The 17,742-nt window shown below is 44.1% G+C and overlaps 1 protein-coding gene across 1 annotated transcript in view; it reads left to right on the top strand.

Moving 5' to 3' along the window:
* LOC132830920 (integrin beta-3-like) overlaps positions 1-17,742 on the top strand; it is a 94,875-nt gene that overhangs the window by 14,830 nt on the left and 62,303 nt on the right. The window contains exon 2 of the mRNA XM_060848870.1: positions 13,165-13,250. Coding sequence (XP_060704853.1) covers positions 13,165-13,250 — 86 coding nt within the window. The remainder of the gene's footprint in view (positions 1-13,164; positions 13,251-17,742) is intronic.

Raw genomic sequence — 17,742 nt, 5'->3', positions numbered from 1 at the left:
GTGAGTTGGAGAAATCAAATGGTCTCCACTTGTTCTGGCTTTTCCCCCGGTCCATGTGGTTCCTGGTTTTGCAAAGTGCTTTTCCCTGTCACTAATTCCACGGTTTCAGAGCTGGGATTTGCTGGATACTGCATTTGGAACTCAAGGATCATTCTGTGCCTTGGGCATTTTGCTGTTTATTTTGACACTGGTGGTTTACAAATCCCACATGCATCCTGCCACACCACCCCGCCCCCAAACACCCCATCATCAGATGAGTGGTAATCTCTGCTGTCTATCAAGATAGACACCTTGGTGATTCCTCTACCATTATAGTTTCTTTGCAGCTATAGAAGATATGATACCTCCCTCCAAACCCTTCCTATTCATATACCCATCCAAATGCCTCTTAAATGTTGCAATTGTACCAGCCTCCACCACATTCTCTGGCAGCTCATTCCATACATGCACCACCCTCTGCATGAAAACATTGCCTCTTAGGTCCCTTTTATATCTTTCTCCTCTCACCCTAAAACTATGCCCTCTAGTTCTGGACTCCCCGACCCCAGGGAAAAGACTTTGTCTATTTATCCTATCCATGCCCCTCGTAATTTTGTAAACCTCTCAAGGTCACCCCTCAGCCTCCGACGCTCCAGGGAAAACAGCCCCAGCCTGTTCAGCCTCTCCCTGTAGCTCAGATCCTCCAACCCTGGCAACATCCTTGTAAATCTTTTCTGAACCCCTTCAAGTTTCACAACATCTTTCCGATAGGAAGGAGACCAGAATTGCACGCAATATTCTAACAGTGGCCTAACCAATGTCCTGTAAAGTCGCAACATGACCTCCCAACTCCTCTATTCAATACTCTGACCAATAAAGGAAAGCATACCAAATGCCGCCTTCACTATCCTATCTACCCGCGACTCCACTTTCAAAGAGCTATGAATCTGCACTCCAAGGTCTCTTTGTTCTGCAACACTCCCTAGGACCTTACCATTAAGTGTATAAGTCCTGCTAAGATTTGCTTTCCCAAAATGCAGCACTTTGCATTTATCTGAATTAAACTCCATCAACCACTTCTCAGCCCATTGGCCATCTAGTCCAGATCCTGTTGTAATCGGAGATAATCTGAGGCTGTCCACTACACCTCCAATTTTTGTGTCATCTGCAAACTTACTAATTGTACCTCTTATGCTCGCATCCAAATCATTTATGTAAATGACAAAAAGTAGAGGGCTCAGCACCGCTCCTTGTGGCACTCCACTGGGCACAGGCCTCCAGTCTGAAAAACAACCCTCCACCACTACCCTCTGTCTTCTACCTTTGAGCCAGTTCTGTATCCAATGGCTAGTTCTCCCTGTATTCCATGAGATCTAACCTTGCTAATCTGTCTCCCATGGGGAACCTTGTTGAACGCCTTACTGAAGTCCATATATATCACAGCTACTGCTCTGCCCTCATCAATCGTCTTTGTTACTTCTTCAAAAAACTCAATCAAGTTTGTGAGACATGATTTCCCATGCACAAAGCCATGTAGACTATCCCGAATCAGTCCTTGCCTTTCCAAATACATGTACATTCTGTCCCTCATGATTCCTTCCAACAACTTGCCCACCACTGAGGTCAGGCTCACCGGTCTATAGTTCCCTGGCTTGTCTTTACCGCCCTTCTTAAACAGTGGCACCACGTTTGCCAACCTCCAGTCTTCCAGCACCTCACCTGTAACTATCGATGATACAAATATCGCAGCAAGAGGCCCAGCAATCACTTCTCTAGCTTCCCACAGAGTTCTCAGGTACTCCTGATCAGGTCCTGGGGATTTATCCACTTTTAACTGTTTCAAGACATCCAGCACTTCCTCCTCTATAATCTGGACATTTTGCAAGATGTCACCATCTATTTCCCTACAGCCTATATCTTCCATATCCTTTTCCACAGTAAATACTGATGCAAAATATTCATTTAGTATCTCCCCCATTTTCTGTGGCTCCACACAAAGGCCGCCTTGCTGATCTTTGAGGGGCCCTATTCTCTCCATAGTCACCCTTTTGTCCTTAATATATTTTTAAAAACCCTTTGGATTCTCCTTAATTCTATTTGCCAGAGCTATCTCATGTCCCCGTTTTGACCTCCTGATTTCCCTCTTAAGTACACTCCTACTTTCTTTATACTCTTCTAGGGATTCACTACCTGACATATGCTTCCTCCTTTTTCTTAACCAAACCGTCAATTTCTTTAGATTCCAGCATTTCCTATACCTACCAGCCTTCCCTTTCACCATGACAGGAGTATACTTTCTCTGGATTCTTATTATTTCTGAAGGCTTTCCATTTTCCAGTTGTTCCTTTACCTGCGAACATCAGTCCCCAATCAGCTTTAGAAAGTTCTTGCCTAATACCGTCATAATTGGCCTTTCTCCAATTTAGAACTTCAACTTTTAGATCTGGTCTATCCTTTTCCATCACTATTTTAAAACGAATAGAATTATGGTCGCTGGCCCCAAAGTGCTTCCCCACTGACACCTCAGTCACCTGCCCTGCCTTATTTCCCAAGAGTAGGTCTAGTTTTGCACCTACTCTCGTAGGTACATCCACATACTGAATCAGAAAATTGTCTTGTACACACTGAACAAATTCCTCTCCATCTAAACCTTTAACACTATGGCAGTCCCAGTCTATGTTTAGAAAGTTAAAATCCCCTACCATAACTACCCTATTATTCTTACAGATAGCTGAGATATCCTTGCAAGTTTGTTTCTCAATTTCCCTCTGACTATTGGAGTGGTCTATAATACATAGAACATAGAACAGTACAGCACAGAATACGCCCTTCAGCCCACGATGTTGTGCCGACTACCGATCCTCATGTATGCATCCTCAAATTTCTGTGACCATATGCATGTCCAGGAGTCTCTTAAATGTCCCCAATGACCCTGCCTCCACAACTGCTGCTGGCAACACATTCCATGCTCTCACAACTCTCTGTGTAAAGAACCCGCCTCTGACATTCCCTCTGTACTTTCCTCCAACCAGCTTAAAACTATGACCCCCCGTGTTGGTCATTTCTGCCCTGGAAAATAGTCTCTGGCTATCGACTCTATCTATGCCTCTCATTATCTTGTATACCTCAATTAGGTCCCCTCTTCTCCTTCTTTTCTCCAATGAAAAAAGTCTGAGCTCAGTCAACCTCTCCTCATAAGATAAGCCCTCTAGTCCAGGCAGCATCCTGGTAAAACTCCTCTGAACCCTCTCCAAAGCATCCACATCTTTCTTACAATAGGGCGACCAGAACTGGACGCAGTATTCCAAGTGCGGTCTAACCAAAGTTTTATAGAGCTGCAACAAGATCTCACTTCTCTTAAACTCAATCCCCCTGTTAATGAAAGCCAAACCACCGTATGCTTTCTTAACAACCCTGTCCACTTGGGTGGCCATTTTAAGGGATCTATGTCCCTGCACCCCAAGATCCCTCTGTTCCTCCACACCACCAAGAATCCTATCCTTAATCCTGTACTCAGCTTTCAAATTCAACCTTCCAAAATGCATCACCTCACATTTATCCAGGTTGAACTCCATCTGCCACCTCTCAGCCCATCTCTGCATCCTGTCAATGTCCCGCTGCAGCCTGCAACAGCCCTCTATACTGTCAACGACACTTCCAACCTTTGTGTCATCTGCAAACGTGCCGACCTATCCTTTAATCCCCTCATCCAAGTCATTAATAAAAATTACAAACAATAGAGGCCCAAGGACAGAGCCCTGTGGAACACCACTCACCACAGACTTCCAGGTAGAATATTTTCCTTCTACTACCACTCGCTCTCTTCTGTTGGCCAGCTAATTCTGTAACCAAACAGCTATGTTCCCCTGAAACCCATTCCTCCTGACCTTCTGAATGAGCCTACCATGGGGAACCTTATCAAATGCCTTGCTGAAGTCCATATACACCACATCCACAGCTTGACCCTCATCAACCTTTCTAGTCACATCCTCAAAGAACTCGATAAGGTTTGTGAGGCATGACCTGCCCCTCAAAAAGCCGTGCTGACTGCATTTAATCAAGCCATGTTCTTCCAGATGGTCATAAATCCTATCCCTCAGAATCCTTTCGTCACCTTGCAGATGACAGACGTGAGACTCACTGGTCTGTAATTGCTAGGGATTTCCCTATTTCCTTTCTTGAAGAGAGGAGTTACATTTGCCTCTCTCCAGTCCTCAAGTACGACTCCAGTTGAGAGGGAGGATGAAAAGAGCTTTGCAAGTGGCGAAGCCATTACATTTCTCGTTTCCCAAAGCAGCCGAGGACAAATCTGGTCCCGGCCTGGCGACTTGTCAATCTTAATGTTTGACAAAATTTTCAGCACATCAGCTACCTCTATCTCTGTCCATTTCAGCATACACACCTGCTCTTCAAAGGTTTCATTCACTACAAAGTTTGTTTCTTTTGCAAAGACAGAAGCAAAAAACTCATTTAGGGCTTCCCCTACATCCTCAGACTCCACACAAATTCCCTATGCTATTCCTGATCGGCCCTACTCTTTTTTTGACCATTCTCTTATTCCTCACATAAGTGTAAAATGCCTTTGTGTTCTCCCTAATCCATTCTGCCAAGCTTTTCTCATGCCCCCTCCTGGCTCTCCTCAGACCATTTTTAAGCTCCTTCCTCGCCTGCCGGTAATCCGGTAGAGCTGAGCTTGACCCTAGCTTCCTCCAGGAGAAAGTGAGGTCTGCAGATGCAGGAGATCAGAGCTGAAAATGTGTTGCTAGAAAAGCGCAGCAGGTCAGGCAGCATCCAAGGAGCAGGAGAGTTGACGTTTCAGGCATGAGCCCTTCTTCAGGAATCGGGAGGAAGAGAGCTTCTTCAAGGAAGGCATCCTTGCAAGAGGATTCGCAGTAGGTTCCTCCACCTTATGTAAGCTACTTTCTTCCTTTTGACAAGAAGCTCTACCGCTCTCGTCATCCAAGGTTCCTTTATCTTACCACTTCTTGCCTGTCTCAGAGGGACATATTTATTCATCACTTGCAACAACTGTTCCTTAAACAGTCTCCACATGTCTATAGTGCCTTCACCATGGAACAATTGCTCCCAATCCATGCTTCATAACTCATGTCTAATCGCATCGTAGTTTCCTCTTCCCCAATTAAATATCCTCCCATTTTGCCTAATTCTCTCCTTCTCCATAGCTATGCAGAATGTGAGGCAGTTGTGGTCACTATCACCAAAATGCTCTCCCACCACAAGATCTGATACCTGCCCCGGCTCATTTCTGAGCACCAAGTCTAGAATGGCCTCTGCCCTCGTTGGCCTGTCAACGTACTGAGTTAGGAAATCTTCCTGAACACACCTTTCAAAAACAGCTCCATTCAAGTCTTCTCCTCGAAGGAGGTTCCAATCAGTATTGGGAAAGTTAAAGACACCCATTGCAACAACCCTACTACTTCCACACTTTTCCAAAATCTGCCAACCTATGCTTTCTTTCCTCTCCCTGCTGCTATTGGGGGGGCCTGTAGTAAATCCCTAAAGAGGTGACTGCTCCCTTGCTGTTCCTAATTTCCACCCCTACTGACTCGGTAGGCAGATCTTCCTCGACAATGGAAGCGTCTGTAGCTGTGATACCCTCTCTGATTAGTAGTGCTACACCCCCTCCTCTTTTGCCCCCCTCCCTATTTTTTTTAAATGCTCTAAACCATGGAACATCCAGCAACCATTCCTGCCCCTGAGAAACCCATGTATCTGTTATGGCCACAATATCATAGCACCAGGTACTGATCCATGCTCTAAGTTCATCACTTTTATTCCTTATACTCCTTGCGTTAAAGCAAACACACTTTAACTGATTCCTTGGTTCCTTGCCAGGAAAATCCTTCCCACTAGCTGGTCTACTTCTTGCTATTGCCTCATTTTCATCAACTCTCACCTCCGGTATACAGCTCAGGTTCCCACACCCCTGCCATATTAGTTTAAACCCTCTCGAACTACTCGAGCAAACCTTCCACCCAGGACATTGGTCCCCTTCCAGTTCAGATGCAACCCATTCTTCTTGAACAGATCCCACCTTCCCCAGAAGGCATCCCAATTCTGAAGCCCTCCCTCCTACACCAGCTGCGCAGCCACGTATTAGCTGTGCCCGCTCCCTGTTCCTCGCCTTACTATCTCGTGGCACCGGTAGTAAACTAGAGAACACCTCCCTGGTCGTCCAGCTTTGCAACTTGCATCCTAACTCCCTGAAATCACTTTTTATATCTTCGATCCTTTTCCTGGCTATATCATTAGTGCCAATATGTAACAAGATTTCTGGCTGTTCGCCCTCCCCTTTTAGAACCTTATACAGCCGATCGGAGACATCCCAGACCCTGGCACCAGGGAAGCAACATACCTTCCGGGAATCCCGATCCTGACCACAAAGTCTCCTGTCGATTCCCCTAAGTATCGAGTCCCCTACCACAAGTACTTTCCAATTCTGCCCCCTTCCCTTCTTTGCCACAGTGTCAGGTTCAGTGCCAGAGAACTGACTGCTATGGCTTTCCTCTGGTAGGTCATCCCCCCCCCCAGCAGTATCCAAAACGGTATGCTTATTGCTGAGGGGAATGTCCACAGGGGATCTCTGCACTGTCTGACTCTCCCCTTTCCTCCCCCTAACTGTAACCCATTTATCCTTGTCCTGAGCCTTAGGAGTGACCAACTCCCGGTAACTCCTCTCAATTATCCCCTCAGCCTCCCAAATGATCTGTAGTTCATCCAGCTCCAGCTCCAATTCCCTAACACAGTTTTCAAGGAGCCGGAGTTGGGTGCACTTCCTGCAGATGTAGCCAGCGGAGACATGTGCCATGAATCCCACCTGCCACATTCTGCAGGAGTAGCGAGCAACTGCCCTAACATCCATACCCGACTTATCTGAACACACACTCAGAACTAAAGTAGAAAGCTTAGTTCAAGTTGCTATAAAATCAATAACAAACTTATATTCAATAGAGGAAGTTTAGAATGAACCTTACCTTATTAACTAGGTTAGAGGAGGAGGGCGGGAGGGAGACTCTACAGTTGACTCGGGTTTAGCCGCCTTGCTGATATACATGGTCACTGCTTTCCTTCCCGCTGCCCCTCTGGTCCTCATCACTTTCCCCGCTGCTCCCGCTCCTTCTGTGAAAGGGAAAACACCGCTGTCCGCTACCGATAAGTAATTTTAAACAAACTGCTTTACCTTAGCTGCAATCTTCCAGGTTCGTCTTACCTCCGCTGCTGATCGCACTCAAAATACAATCCCAATAAGGTGATCATCCCTTTCTTATTTCTTAGTTCCACCCAAATAACTTCCCTGGATGAAATTACAGGAATATCTTCCCTCAGCACAGCTGTAATGCTATCCCTTATCAAAAATGCCACTCCTCCCTTCTCTCTTGCCTCCCTTTCTATCCTTCCTGTAGCATTTGTTTCCTGGAACACTAAGCTGCCAGTCCTGCCCATCCCTGAGCCATGTTTCCGTAATTGCTATGATATCCCATGCTAGACTGGGTCAGGGGCAGGTGGTGAAGGAACCTAAAGAGGAGAAAACGTACTTGACCTCATCCTTACTAATCTGCTGGCATCTGTCCATGGCAGTATAGGTAAAAGCAACCACCTCACTGTCCTTGTGGAGATGAAGTCCCTCCTTCACACTGAGAATGACCTCCATCGTGTTGTGTGGCACTATCACCTTGCTAAATGGGACAGACTTCAAACTGATCTAGCAGTTCAAGACTGGGCATTCATGAGGCACTGTGGGCCATTAACAGCAGCAGAACTATACTCCAGCATAATCTGCAACCTCATGGCCTGGCATATACCCCATTTAACCATTATCATCAAGCCAGGGCATCAACCTGGTTCAATGTAGGACAGTGTCAGAGGGCAAGCCAGGAGCAGCATGGCATAAACAGCAAGTGATAGACAGAGCTAAGCGATTCCGCAACCAACAGATCAGATCTAAGCTCTTCAGTCCTTCCAGATCCAGTCATAAATGGTGGTGGACAATTAAACAACTCACTGGAGGAAGAAGCTCCATAAATATCCCCATCCTCAATGATGGAGGAGCCCAGCACATCAGTGCAACAGATAAGGCACAACCATCTTCAGTTAGAAGTGCCGAGTGGATAATCCATCTCAGGCTCCTCCAGTGGTCCCCAGCATCACAGATACCAGTTTTCAGCCAATTCTATTCACTCCATGTGATATCATGAAACCGCTGAAGGCACTGGATATTGCAAAGGCAGCGGGGCCTGATAACATTCCGGCAATAGTACTGAAGACTCAGTACTCAGGCGACTGACTGTGTGGAGTTTGCACATTCTCCCCGTGTCTGCGTGGGTTTCCTCCGGGTGCTCCGGTTTCCTCCCACAGTCCAAAGATGTGCGGGTCAGGTGAATTGGCCATGCTAAATTGCCCGTAGTGTTAGTAAGGGGTAAATGTAGGGGTATGGGTGGGTTGCGCTTCGGCGGGTCGGTGTGGACTTGTTGGGCCGAAGGGCCTGTTTCCACACTGTAAGTCTAATCAAAAGACGTGTGCTCCAGAACTTGCCACTCTGAGCCGAGCTGTTCCAATACAGTTACAACACTGGCATCTACCTGACAATGTATGTTCTGTCCACCAAAAGCAGGACAAATCCTACCTTGGCCAATTCAACTGGCTAGCACATTAGATTAGATTAATTACAGTGTGGAAACAAGTCCTTCGGCCCAATAAGTCCACACTGACCCAACAAAGCACAACCCACCCAGACCCCATTCTCCTACATTTACCCCTTCTCCTAACACTATGGGGTTACCTAACAATTTGGCTCAGCCAATTCACCGGACCTGCACATAGGGCTGTGGGAGGAAACCGGAGCACCCGGAGGAAACCCACGCAGACACGGGGAGAATGTGCAAGCTCCACACAGTCAGTCGGCTGAGGAACTGAACCCAGGTCTCAGGCACTGTGAGGCAGCAGTGCTAACCACATCTTTGGATTATGTGAGGAAACCCACACAAACGCTGAGAGAAAAAGTGCAAACTCCACACAGACAGTCACCTGAGGTGGAAATCAAACCTGGGTCCCTGGTGCTGTGAGGCAATAGTGCTAACCACTCAACTACTGTGCCACCATGAATACAAAACAACATTGAATGCTATCACAGCCAACCCATTGTCAGCCACTAATAGTCCCCATTAGCAGCTATTGATTCTCTCAGGCTGACCTTTGCCATTTCCTTTGTCCGCCCAACTATTTTTCTTTCTCAAGGCTCTATCTTCACCTTTTTTGCCACCCATCTTCAGCATATCAACCAATCTTTTAACAGCCTCAATCTGTTTTGAAGAAAGCTCACTTGATCTGAAAAATTAATACATGCCTTTTGACCTCCTGAGCTTTCTCCAGAATTGAGTAGAGTCAAGGCTCACCCAATACTCCTTACATGCACATTCCTGCCCTTTCTTCATTACCCTTGATTCCCAACTGATCAAGAATTTATCTCAGCATTAAATATACACAAGAATTTTGCCCCGCAGCTCTTTGTAGCAAGGAGTTCAAAAGACTCACAGCTCTCTAAGAGAAGAAATTCTTCCTTATAATAAATTGGTGCCCTTTTTGTTCTGAGGCTAAGCCCTTTAGTCTTCGACTCTCCATGAGGGGAAACGTCCTCTCAGCATTTACCCTTTAAGAAGCCTGTAAGTTTCAAAGAGCTAAGCTCTTATTCTTCTAAATTCTAATGTTTTTAAATATGAGCCAGGTCTGACTCCAACCTGCAGAGATTCCAGTTTTGCTACGGTTTCTTGATGCCACGTTCGGTTTAATGCAGCCCTTGTAACAAGAGCTGAGACTCTCACATCCCCTCTAGAATTCAGCTCTTTTGTCCATGTTTGAGCTAAGGCTATAATGAGATCAGGAGCTGAGTGACCCTGGTGGAACCAAACTGGGTGTCACTGAGCAGGTTATTGCTGAGCAGGTGCTGCTTGATAGCACTGTTGATGACACCTTCCATCACTTTACTAACGATCGAGAGTAGACTGAACGGATAGTAACTTGTTGGGTCGGATTTGTTCTGCTTTTTGCATATAGGGCATACTTGGGCAATTTTCCACATTATTAAGTAAATATACTTAAACAGCTTGGCTAATTTGTGTTATGTTCCGGAGCGGAAGTCTTCAATACTATTCTCACAATGTTATTAGGGCCCATCATCTTTGCAGCATCCAGTGTCTCCAACCATATCTTGATATCACATGGAGTGAGAGAAAGTGAGGACTACAGATGCTGGAGTATCGGAGTCAAAATGTGTGGCACTGGAAAAGCATAGAGGGTCAGGCAGCATCCAAGGTGCAGGAGAGTTGAAGTTTAGAGCATAAAAGTGAATCAAGTTGGCTGAGGACTCATACTGTAATTGTAAGGACCATTGGAGGAGGCCAATATGGATCATTCATTTGACACTTCTAGCTGAAGATTGCCGCAACTGCTTCAGCCTTATTATGTACAGTAATGTATACTCCCCTATCAGAGAGAGGCTGGTGGTGGAGGGTTGCTTTTCAGACTGGAGGTCTGTGACCAGTGGTGTGCCGCAAGGATCGATGCTAGGTCCACTGCTTTTTGTCATTAATATAAATGCTTTGAATGTGATCATTGGGGGTATAGTTAGTAAGTTTGCAGATGACCTCAAAATTAGAGGTGTAGTGAACAGCAAAGCAGTTTACCTCAGAATACAATAGGATCTTGGTCAGATGGGCCAATGGGCCAGGAGTGGCAGATGGAGTTTAATTTAGGTAAATGCGAGATGCTGCATTTCGGAAAGGTAAATCAGGGCAGGACTTATAAACTTATTGGTAAAGTCCTGGGGAGTGTTGCTGAACAAAAAGCGTTGAAGTGGAGGTTCATAGTTCCTTGAAAGTAGAGTCTCAGGTAGATAATATAGTGAAGAAGACATTTGATATGTTTTCCTTTATTGGTCAGAGCATTGAATATAGGTGTTGGGAGATCATGTTGTGGCTATACAGCACATTGGTTCGGCCACGTTTGGAATATTGTGTGCAATTCCTTCCTTTAGGAAGGAAGTTGTGAAGCTTGAAAGAGTCAGAAAAAATTTACAAAGATATTGCCAGGGTTGGAGGGTTTGACTATAGGAAGAGGCAAGAGATCAGAGCTGTTTTCCCTGGAGCATTAGAGGCTGAAGGATGACCTTATAGAGGTTTACAAAATCATGTGGGGCATTGATAGGGTAAATAGAGAAGGTCTTTTCCATGGTTTGGGGGAGAGGAGAAAGATTAAAAGGGACCTAAGAGGCAACCTTTTCATGCAAAGGGTGGTGCATGGATGGAATGAGCAGCCAGAGGAACCGGTGGTGGCTGGTACAATTATAACATTTAAAAGGTATCCTGCTGGGTACATGAATAAGAAGGGTTTAGAGAGATATGGGCTAAGTGCTGAGCAAATGGTGAGCTGCGAGGGTTTTTTTCTTTTTATCAGTGTAATTTCAGTGAGAGGATGCAAAAAAAGAGAAATACTGAAATTAAGGTTTTACTAATACTTGGGTAGAAAAAGGAAAGTTTCAATGTAAATTGTGCCATGCGGCAAGTTTTTGATGATTAAAAATTTTGGTTTGTTAAAACACTGGTTCAGAAAGTCCTTTTAAGTATAGGGAATAAGCAGGCAGGGAAAGAGTTCTGAGTTGTGTGAAACAAGAGGTTCAGCTGAGCATGACTCAGATCAGATAAGAACTTACAGTTAACAATGGGGTGCTGGAGACATGGGTAATGGGTTAACAAGATGGAAAAGCAGTCACTGTAAAACCGTTTAACAATATTGGAAGCATTCAGTACGCAAGGTCAGCTAACAAGGGGAAAAGTATCCATTGTATAAATCCAGTTAACAAGGTTAAGAACATTCACTGTATAACAGTAATGGGCTTGGTCTCTGCTATTGATATTTGTTGACTGTAACGATCACCCAATTAATATGTATGTTGCCTTATCTGGATGCTGCTCCTGTAAAGTGACTATATACTTCATTGAGAAACTACTCTTCCAGAGAAGACCGTGAACTCATGTCTCTGTGCACATGAGTGATCGTTCTCTCTCTCTCTCTCCAGGGCCCTGAATAAGGATGAAGGAGGTAAAACTACACTAGATCTCTGAGCATTTTGCTTCAACTGAAGGGGAATGGGGCAGCAATGGGACTAGATTAATTTAGGATATCTGGTCAGTATGGACGAGTTGGACCATGGATCTGGTTCTGTGTTGTACATCTCCATGACTCCATGACTATGGCTCTGTTATTGAGGATGAGGGTATTTGTAGAGCCTATTCCTCCAGTGAGTCATTTAATTGTCCACCAGCATTCATGACTGAGGTGGCAGAATTGCAGAGCTGATCTGTTAGACAGATTTTGCAGTTTGGTTTGCAGCTAGTCCCATTTGGTATCTTCAACAGGTTGAAACCTCATTTTTATGTTTGCCTGTTGTTGCTCTTGACATTCCCTCCTGTAGTCTCCACTGAACCAGGGTTGTTCCTCTGGCTGAATGATAATGGTAGGGTAGAAGATATGCTGGGCAGTGAGGATGCTTCTCTTAAATCTGAACAATTGTCATATTGGACTTGAAGCATTTACTCTTCTCTAGCTCTCCACAGATGCTGCCAGACTTGCTGAGTTTCTTCAGCAATTTCTGTTTTTATCACTAATTTTATATTCCATTTCACTTACAGTGAGCAAAAGTAGTCCTTCGTAATCACTTGATGTACCAACACACTAACTTTATGAGATTCATGGCTTATCCACATCCTTAGAACCCATTCTCTTTCAGCGTTTGGGGGGGCTCGGTGATTAGCACTGCTGCCTCACAGCACCAGAGACCTGGCTTCAATCCCAACCTTGGGCGACTGTCTGTGTAGAGTTTGCACATTCTCCCTGTGTCTGCGTGGGTTTTCTCCAGGTGCTCTGGTTTCCTCCCACAATCCAAAGATGCGCAGGTTAGGTGGATTGGCCGTGCTAAATTGCCCATAGTGTTAGGTGCATTAGTCAGGGAAAATGTAGAGAAATAAGGAATTGGATCTGGGTAGTTTACTCTTCGGAGGGTTAGTGTGGACTTGTTGGGCTGAAGGGCCTGTTTCCACACTGTAGGGGTTCTAAGTTCATATTATATATAGGTGTACACTTTTTCAGTAATTGTTGTTATCTTTTTCTTAGGTGATAATCTCTGTGTATCAAGAGGAGCAGCAACGTGTGCAGAATGTTTACAAATTGAACCATATTGTGCCTGGTGTTCACAAGAGGTAAGAGGGAGGAATGCAGGTACTGTTGCTGAATCACCATCATCATCCTTGGTGTTACTGTGGACCCAGAAATTAAACTGGGTCAGCCATACAAGTATTGTACAGCTACAACAGCAGGTCAGAGGTTAAGAATCCTGCAATCCTGACTCCCTAAAGTCTGTTCACAAAACATAGGTCGGAAGTGTAATGCAATACTCTCCACTTGCCTGGATTGGTGCAGTTCCACTATAGAGTCATAGAGTCATGCAGCACAGAAATGGACCCTTTGATCCACCTAGTCCATGTTGAACATAACTCCAAACTAAACTAGTCCCACCTGGCTGCTCCGGCCCGTATCCCTTCAAATCTTTCCTATTCAGACTTATCTAAGTAGCTTTTAAACATTGTAACTGTGCCCCCAACCTCTCAGCTTCCTACACTTCAATGAGAAAAACTCTATCCTTTCTTTATTACTCAAGCCTTCCATAACCAGCCACATCCTTGCAAATCTCTTCCGAACCCTCTCTAGCTTAATAATATCTTTCCAATCCACAAGAAGTTTGAAACCATTCAGAACAAAGCAGCCTGCTTGATCAATACCCCATCCACCACCTTCAGCACTCACTGCCTTCACCACCAATGTACAATGGCTGATATTTGTCCATTCTATAACATCTACTGCAGAACTCACCATAGCTCTTTTGACAACCTCTTCCAAATACGCAGAAGGACAAGAGTACCAAATTCATGGGGACAGCACCACTTGCAAGTTCCCCTTCAAGTCATAGACTATCCTGACTTGGAAATATATTGCTTTGCCTCCACGCTCACTGTATCAAAATCCCGGAACTTTAACTGCCTTCGTAATAGCACAGTGGGTGTGTCCACACCAGATGACTGCACCAGGTCAAGAAGGTAACTCAGCACTACCTTGTTGAAGGTGACTAGGGATGAGTGCTACATGCTGGCCCAACCAGAATGCTTCTAACTCATGATAGAATAAAATGAAAGAAAAATGATCTCGTGAACTTTTAGTGGTTCTGCATGATTTCAACTCGAATTGGGTTGGGTGATTCAGTGTAAATGTAAAGAAGAATTTGATTTGATTTATTGTAGTCACATGTACCTAGGCACAGTGAAAAGATTTGTTTTGGAAGCAGAACAGGCAGATCATCGTAAACAAGGACATAGAGATTAAAGGGTTTTAGACAGAGCAAGGCAAACAGGTTACACTGCCCAAGAGATGTGCAAAGCAAGATCATCAGTATTTGAAGTTAGAACATAAAAACTAAGAGCAGGAGGAGGCCATTGGGCCCTTCGAGCCTGCTCTGCTATTCGCTAAGATCCTAGCTGATCTTCTCATGGACTCAGCTCAACTTACCCGCCTTCTCACTGTAACCCTTAGTTCCTTTATTGTTCAAAGCCTCAACTGTGCTTCAATGTGTCATGCAGTGTCAATGATCTTCTTCGTGGCCTTAACATAACCCATCCTCACCCATATACTTCATGATGGCCTAGCAGGCAGCAATGATACAACACTTTGAGTTGTGCATGAATTACACTTCATAACGCAATGGGCAATACTTCAACTTCAAATCATATTAACAGTAATTAGTAACAGTCACCTCAAATCATACTAACAGTAATTAGGTTATTTGCCTTAGATTATATTCTCACTAGTAGAAAAACAAAACAATGTTGTTTTCTGAACTTTTTGGTCCTTCCCAATTTTAAATAGCCGAAACGCTCCATCCCTACACCAGCAAGGTTTCAGTGTTTAAAGTAACTGTCGTCTTAGTAGAACATAAGACTGTGTTTTCATTCATGGAAGCTAAAAATCACACAATACTAGGTTATAGTCCAACAGGTTTATTTGGAAATACAAGCTTCCTCTAACCTGTTGTGTGATTTTTAACTTTGTGCACTCCAATCCAACATCAGCACCCCCACATCATTAGTAGAAGCAACCAGTGGTGGTTTAATCTGAGGGTCACTACGCTACACTCAGGAGGTTGAGAAGGTGGGATCTAGAAGATAACCTCAGCCAGTGCAGGAATTGAACTTATATCATTACTATCCCTGTATATCACAAACCATCCAACCAACTGAGCTAAACCCAATCCCTAGCTGCAGGCTGCGTGCTTCACCAGAATGAAACACACTCAACTGTGTTCCCAAATATACAATTTCTAGCACTCACAAGGACAAAGGCAGGAAGTAATGAAAGCACCATCACCTGCAATTTTCAGTCCAAATTATGCAGATTTCATTGGGAGAGTTTCTTTGAATTGCAGCTAAAGACCGGTCCTTCAGTTCCCCACATTTACTTAGAACAGACGACATGTCCGATATTGTCTTAACATTTCAAATTTAATTTTATTCAGCAGTACAGGAAGGTAATTCAGGAAATGATTTATTTGTGTTTTTGAGACATGATAAATTTCAGCTTAATATGCGGCCTTTTTTCAGTTCTTTGTTTTCTGTGTTATAAACTTGTTTGCTTTACATTGGCAATGTAGAGTCAAGTAATTTGTATAATTTGTAGTATTATATGCATATAAAATAGGCACATGCTTTATTTTCAGGGTCAAATACTACCCTTGGAAATTTAACGCAGTGGCAAGTAAAATGTGTAATAAATAAACGTCAGGAATTTCCTTCCTTCAGGAGAGTGATGAACCACTTGCTTTTGATATTCAATGACATTAATATTGAGTTGTACGCATCAATATTCTAGGACATCACTAAGGGGAACAACTGGTGCTGGAGTAGGCCTTCTGAGCCCTGGGCTCATTTGCTACAACTGCTTTTCTTTTCGTTTCTTTCTTTTTTTGTTTTTTCTTTCTCTTTTATATTATTTACCTCTTGTTGAAGAGCTCGGTTGCAGCAACAGCACTGGTTGCAGCTAGTGAGCCCTGTGCGAACTCGTGGTGACAGTGTCAGAGGTGTGTTTGGGTTCCCTGTGGCTTCTGCATTAACAAGGCAGTCCTAGTGCCGACACATTACTGCTGTGGCGGAAGTAGGTTTTGGCTCAGTACAAGACCCAGTGACATCTGCAGTGGTTGCATCAGTGCAGTTGACCTGAAGTGGACTCATGGCAGCAGTAGAGTCAAGTTTAAGCTGCTGCGGTACCTAGTGGCATTGGAGATATCTGCATTGGTGAGGTTCATTGAGGACTCATAATGGCAAAGGCATTGGTGGAGGTGAGATGGCGCTGAAGACCGGCAACTTTCATTCCAGCGGTGGCGTGACTAAGGGTCACCAGGCCCATAGCCCATGGCTGAGCACTTAACAAGAAGACCTATAAAGTTGAACACTTTTTCTTTATTTCTTTATTTTTCTGATTTTATATTCTATGTTTTGGGCTATTTTTCTGTGTTTTAAGATGGCGCTGAAGATTGGCGACACTAACGAACATTTTTCAATGTAAATTGTTATGAAGATGTAAGGGGTACTGTAAGAGAGTTAAAAGCTAGCAGAACTACCTGACACAACACCAAGTGTTCTGAATAAGGTAACAATGTAACATTTGGTCAACAGCTAGATTAGCCGGGTTGCCTGAAGATGACAAAACAAATTCAAATTTGGTCGATCAGTTTAAATTATGCACCAAAATACCAAACTCCAAACAAGTTTGGATTTAGTATATTGACAATCTTAAGAGCCAATGACACAATCTGATGCTTTGGGAGTATAAGACCGGAAAACCTGAACAGTTGAGAGAGAACTACCAAGCTACCAGCATGTACAGACTGCCCAAAAATAGCTCTCTTAAAGGTACCTTTATAAATCATGACCTGTGAAACAGAAATCCCTAAGAAGAAAATCTACAGAGGAATATACCAAGAGAGGATTCAACAGCTGGCTGGTTTTGAATTTTGAATTTTGGTAAATCTTAATCGGGGTTTTATCGGATTAGTATTCTGGAAGGGAAAGTAAAAGATAGGTTAGAGGAAGGAGTTGTAAATAGTTGTTAGTTAAATTATTCTCTGTTATACTTTAAGAAATAAAATTGTTACTTTTTACTTTAACTAGTTCTTGGCCTCTCGAATTTTCAGTTTACCGCACGGAATAAATCTTTTCAGTGTTGGTGGTTTAAATTAGCAGGAGAGGTTTACCCCATGTCATAACAAAATAATTTAAATCAAATCAAATTGAACTCGACCAGTCATATGAATGTTGCAAGACTGAAGTTTATTGGTGGTTGTGAACTCTATAGTAAAAGGCTCATTTCCTGGCTTCCCAAAGCTTCTTTATGCCCAGCAAACCACAAGCCAGGAGCATGATGCAAGTCTCTCCACTTCCCTGGATGAGTTCAACTTCAATAACCCTGAAGAAGCTTGACATCATCGAAAATATAGCACGTATCCTAGCAACCTGGACTCCATGACTCAGCCAGGAGGCCTGGATCTGAATGAGGAGGAAGAACTGATTCATCACTCTTCCTCGGAGGATAATGCTGAAGCAGTGGACAACAAAGGAGTGAGGCCGTAATGCAGGACATGTGATGATT

This window comes from Hemiscyllium ocellatum, chromosome 32 (genome assembly GCF_020745735.1).
Source record: "Hemiscyllium ocellatum isolate sHemOce1 chromosome 32, sHemOce1.pat.X.cur, whole genome shotgun sequence".
Lineage (NCBI taxonomy): Eukaryota > Metazoa > Chordata > Chondrichthyes > Orectolobiformes > Hemiscylliidae > Hemiscyllium > Hemiscyllium ocellatum.
Note: the sequence above shows the minus strand (reverse complement) of the source record. Positions and strands in the feature narration are given on the sequence as shown.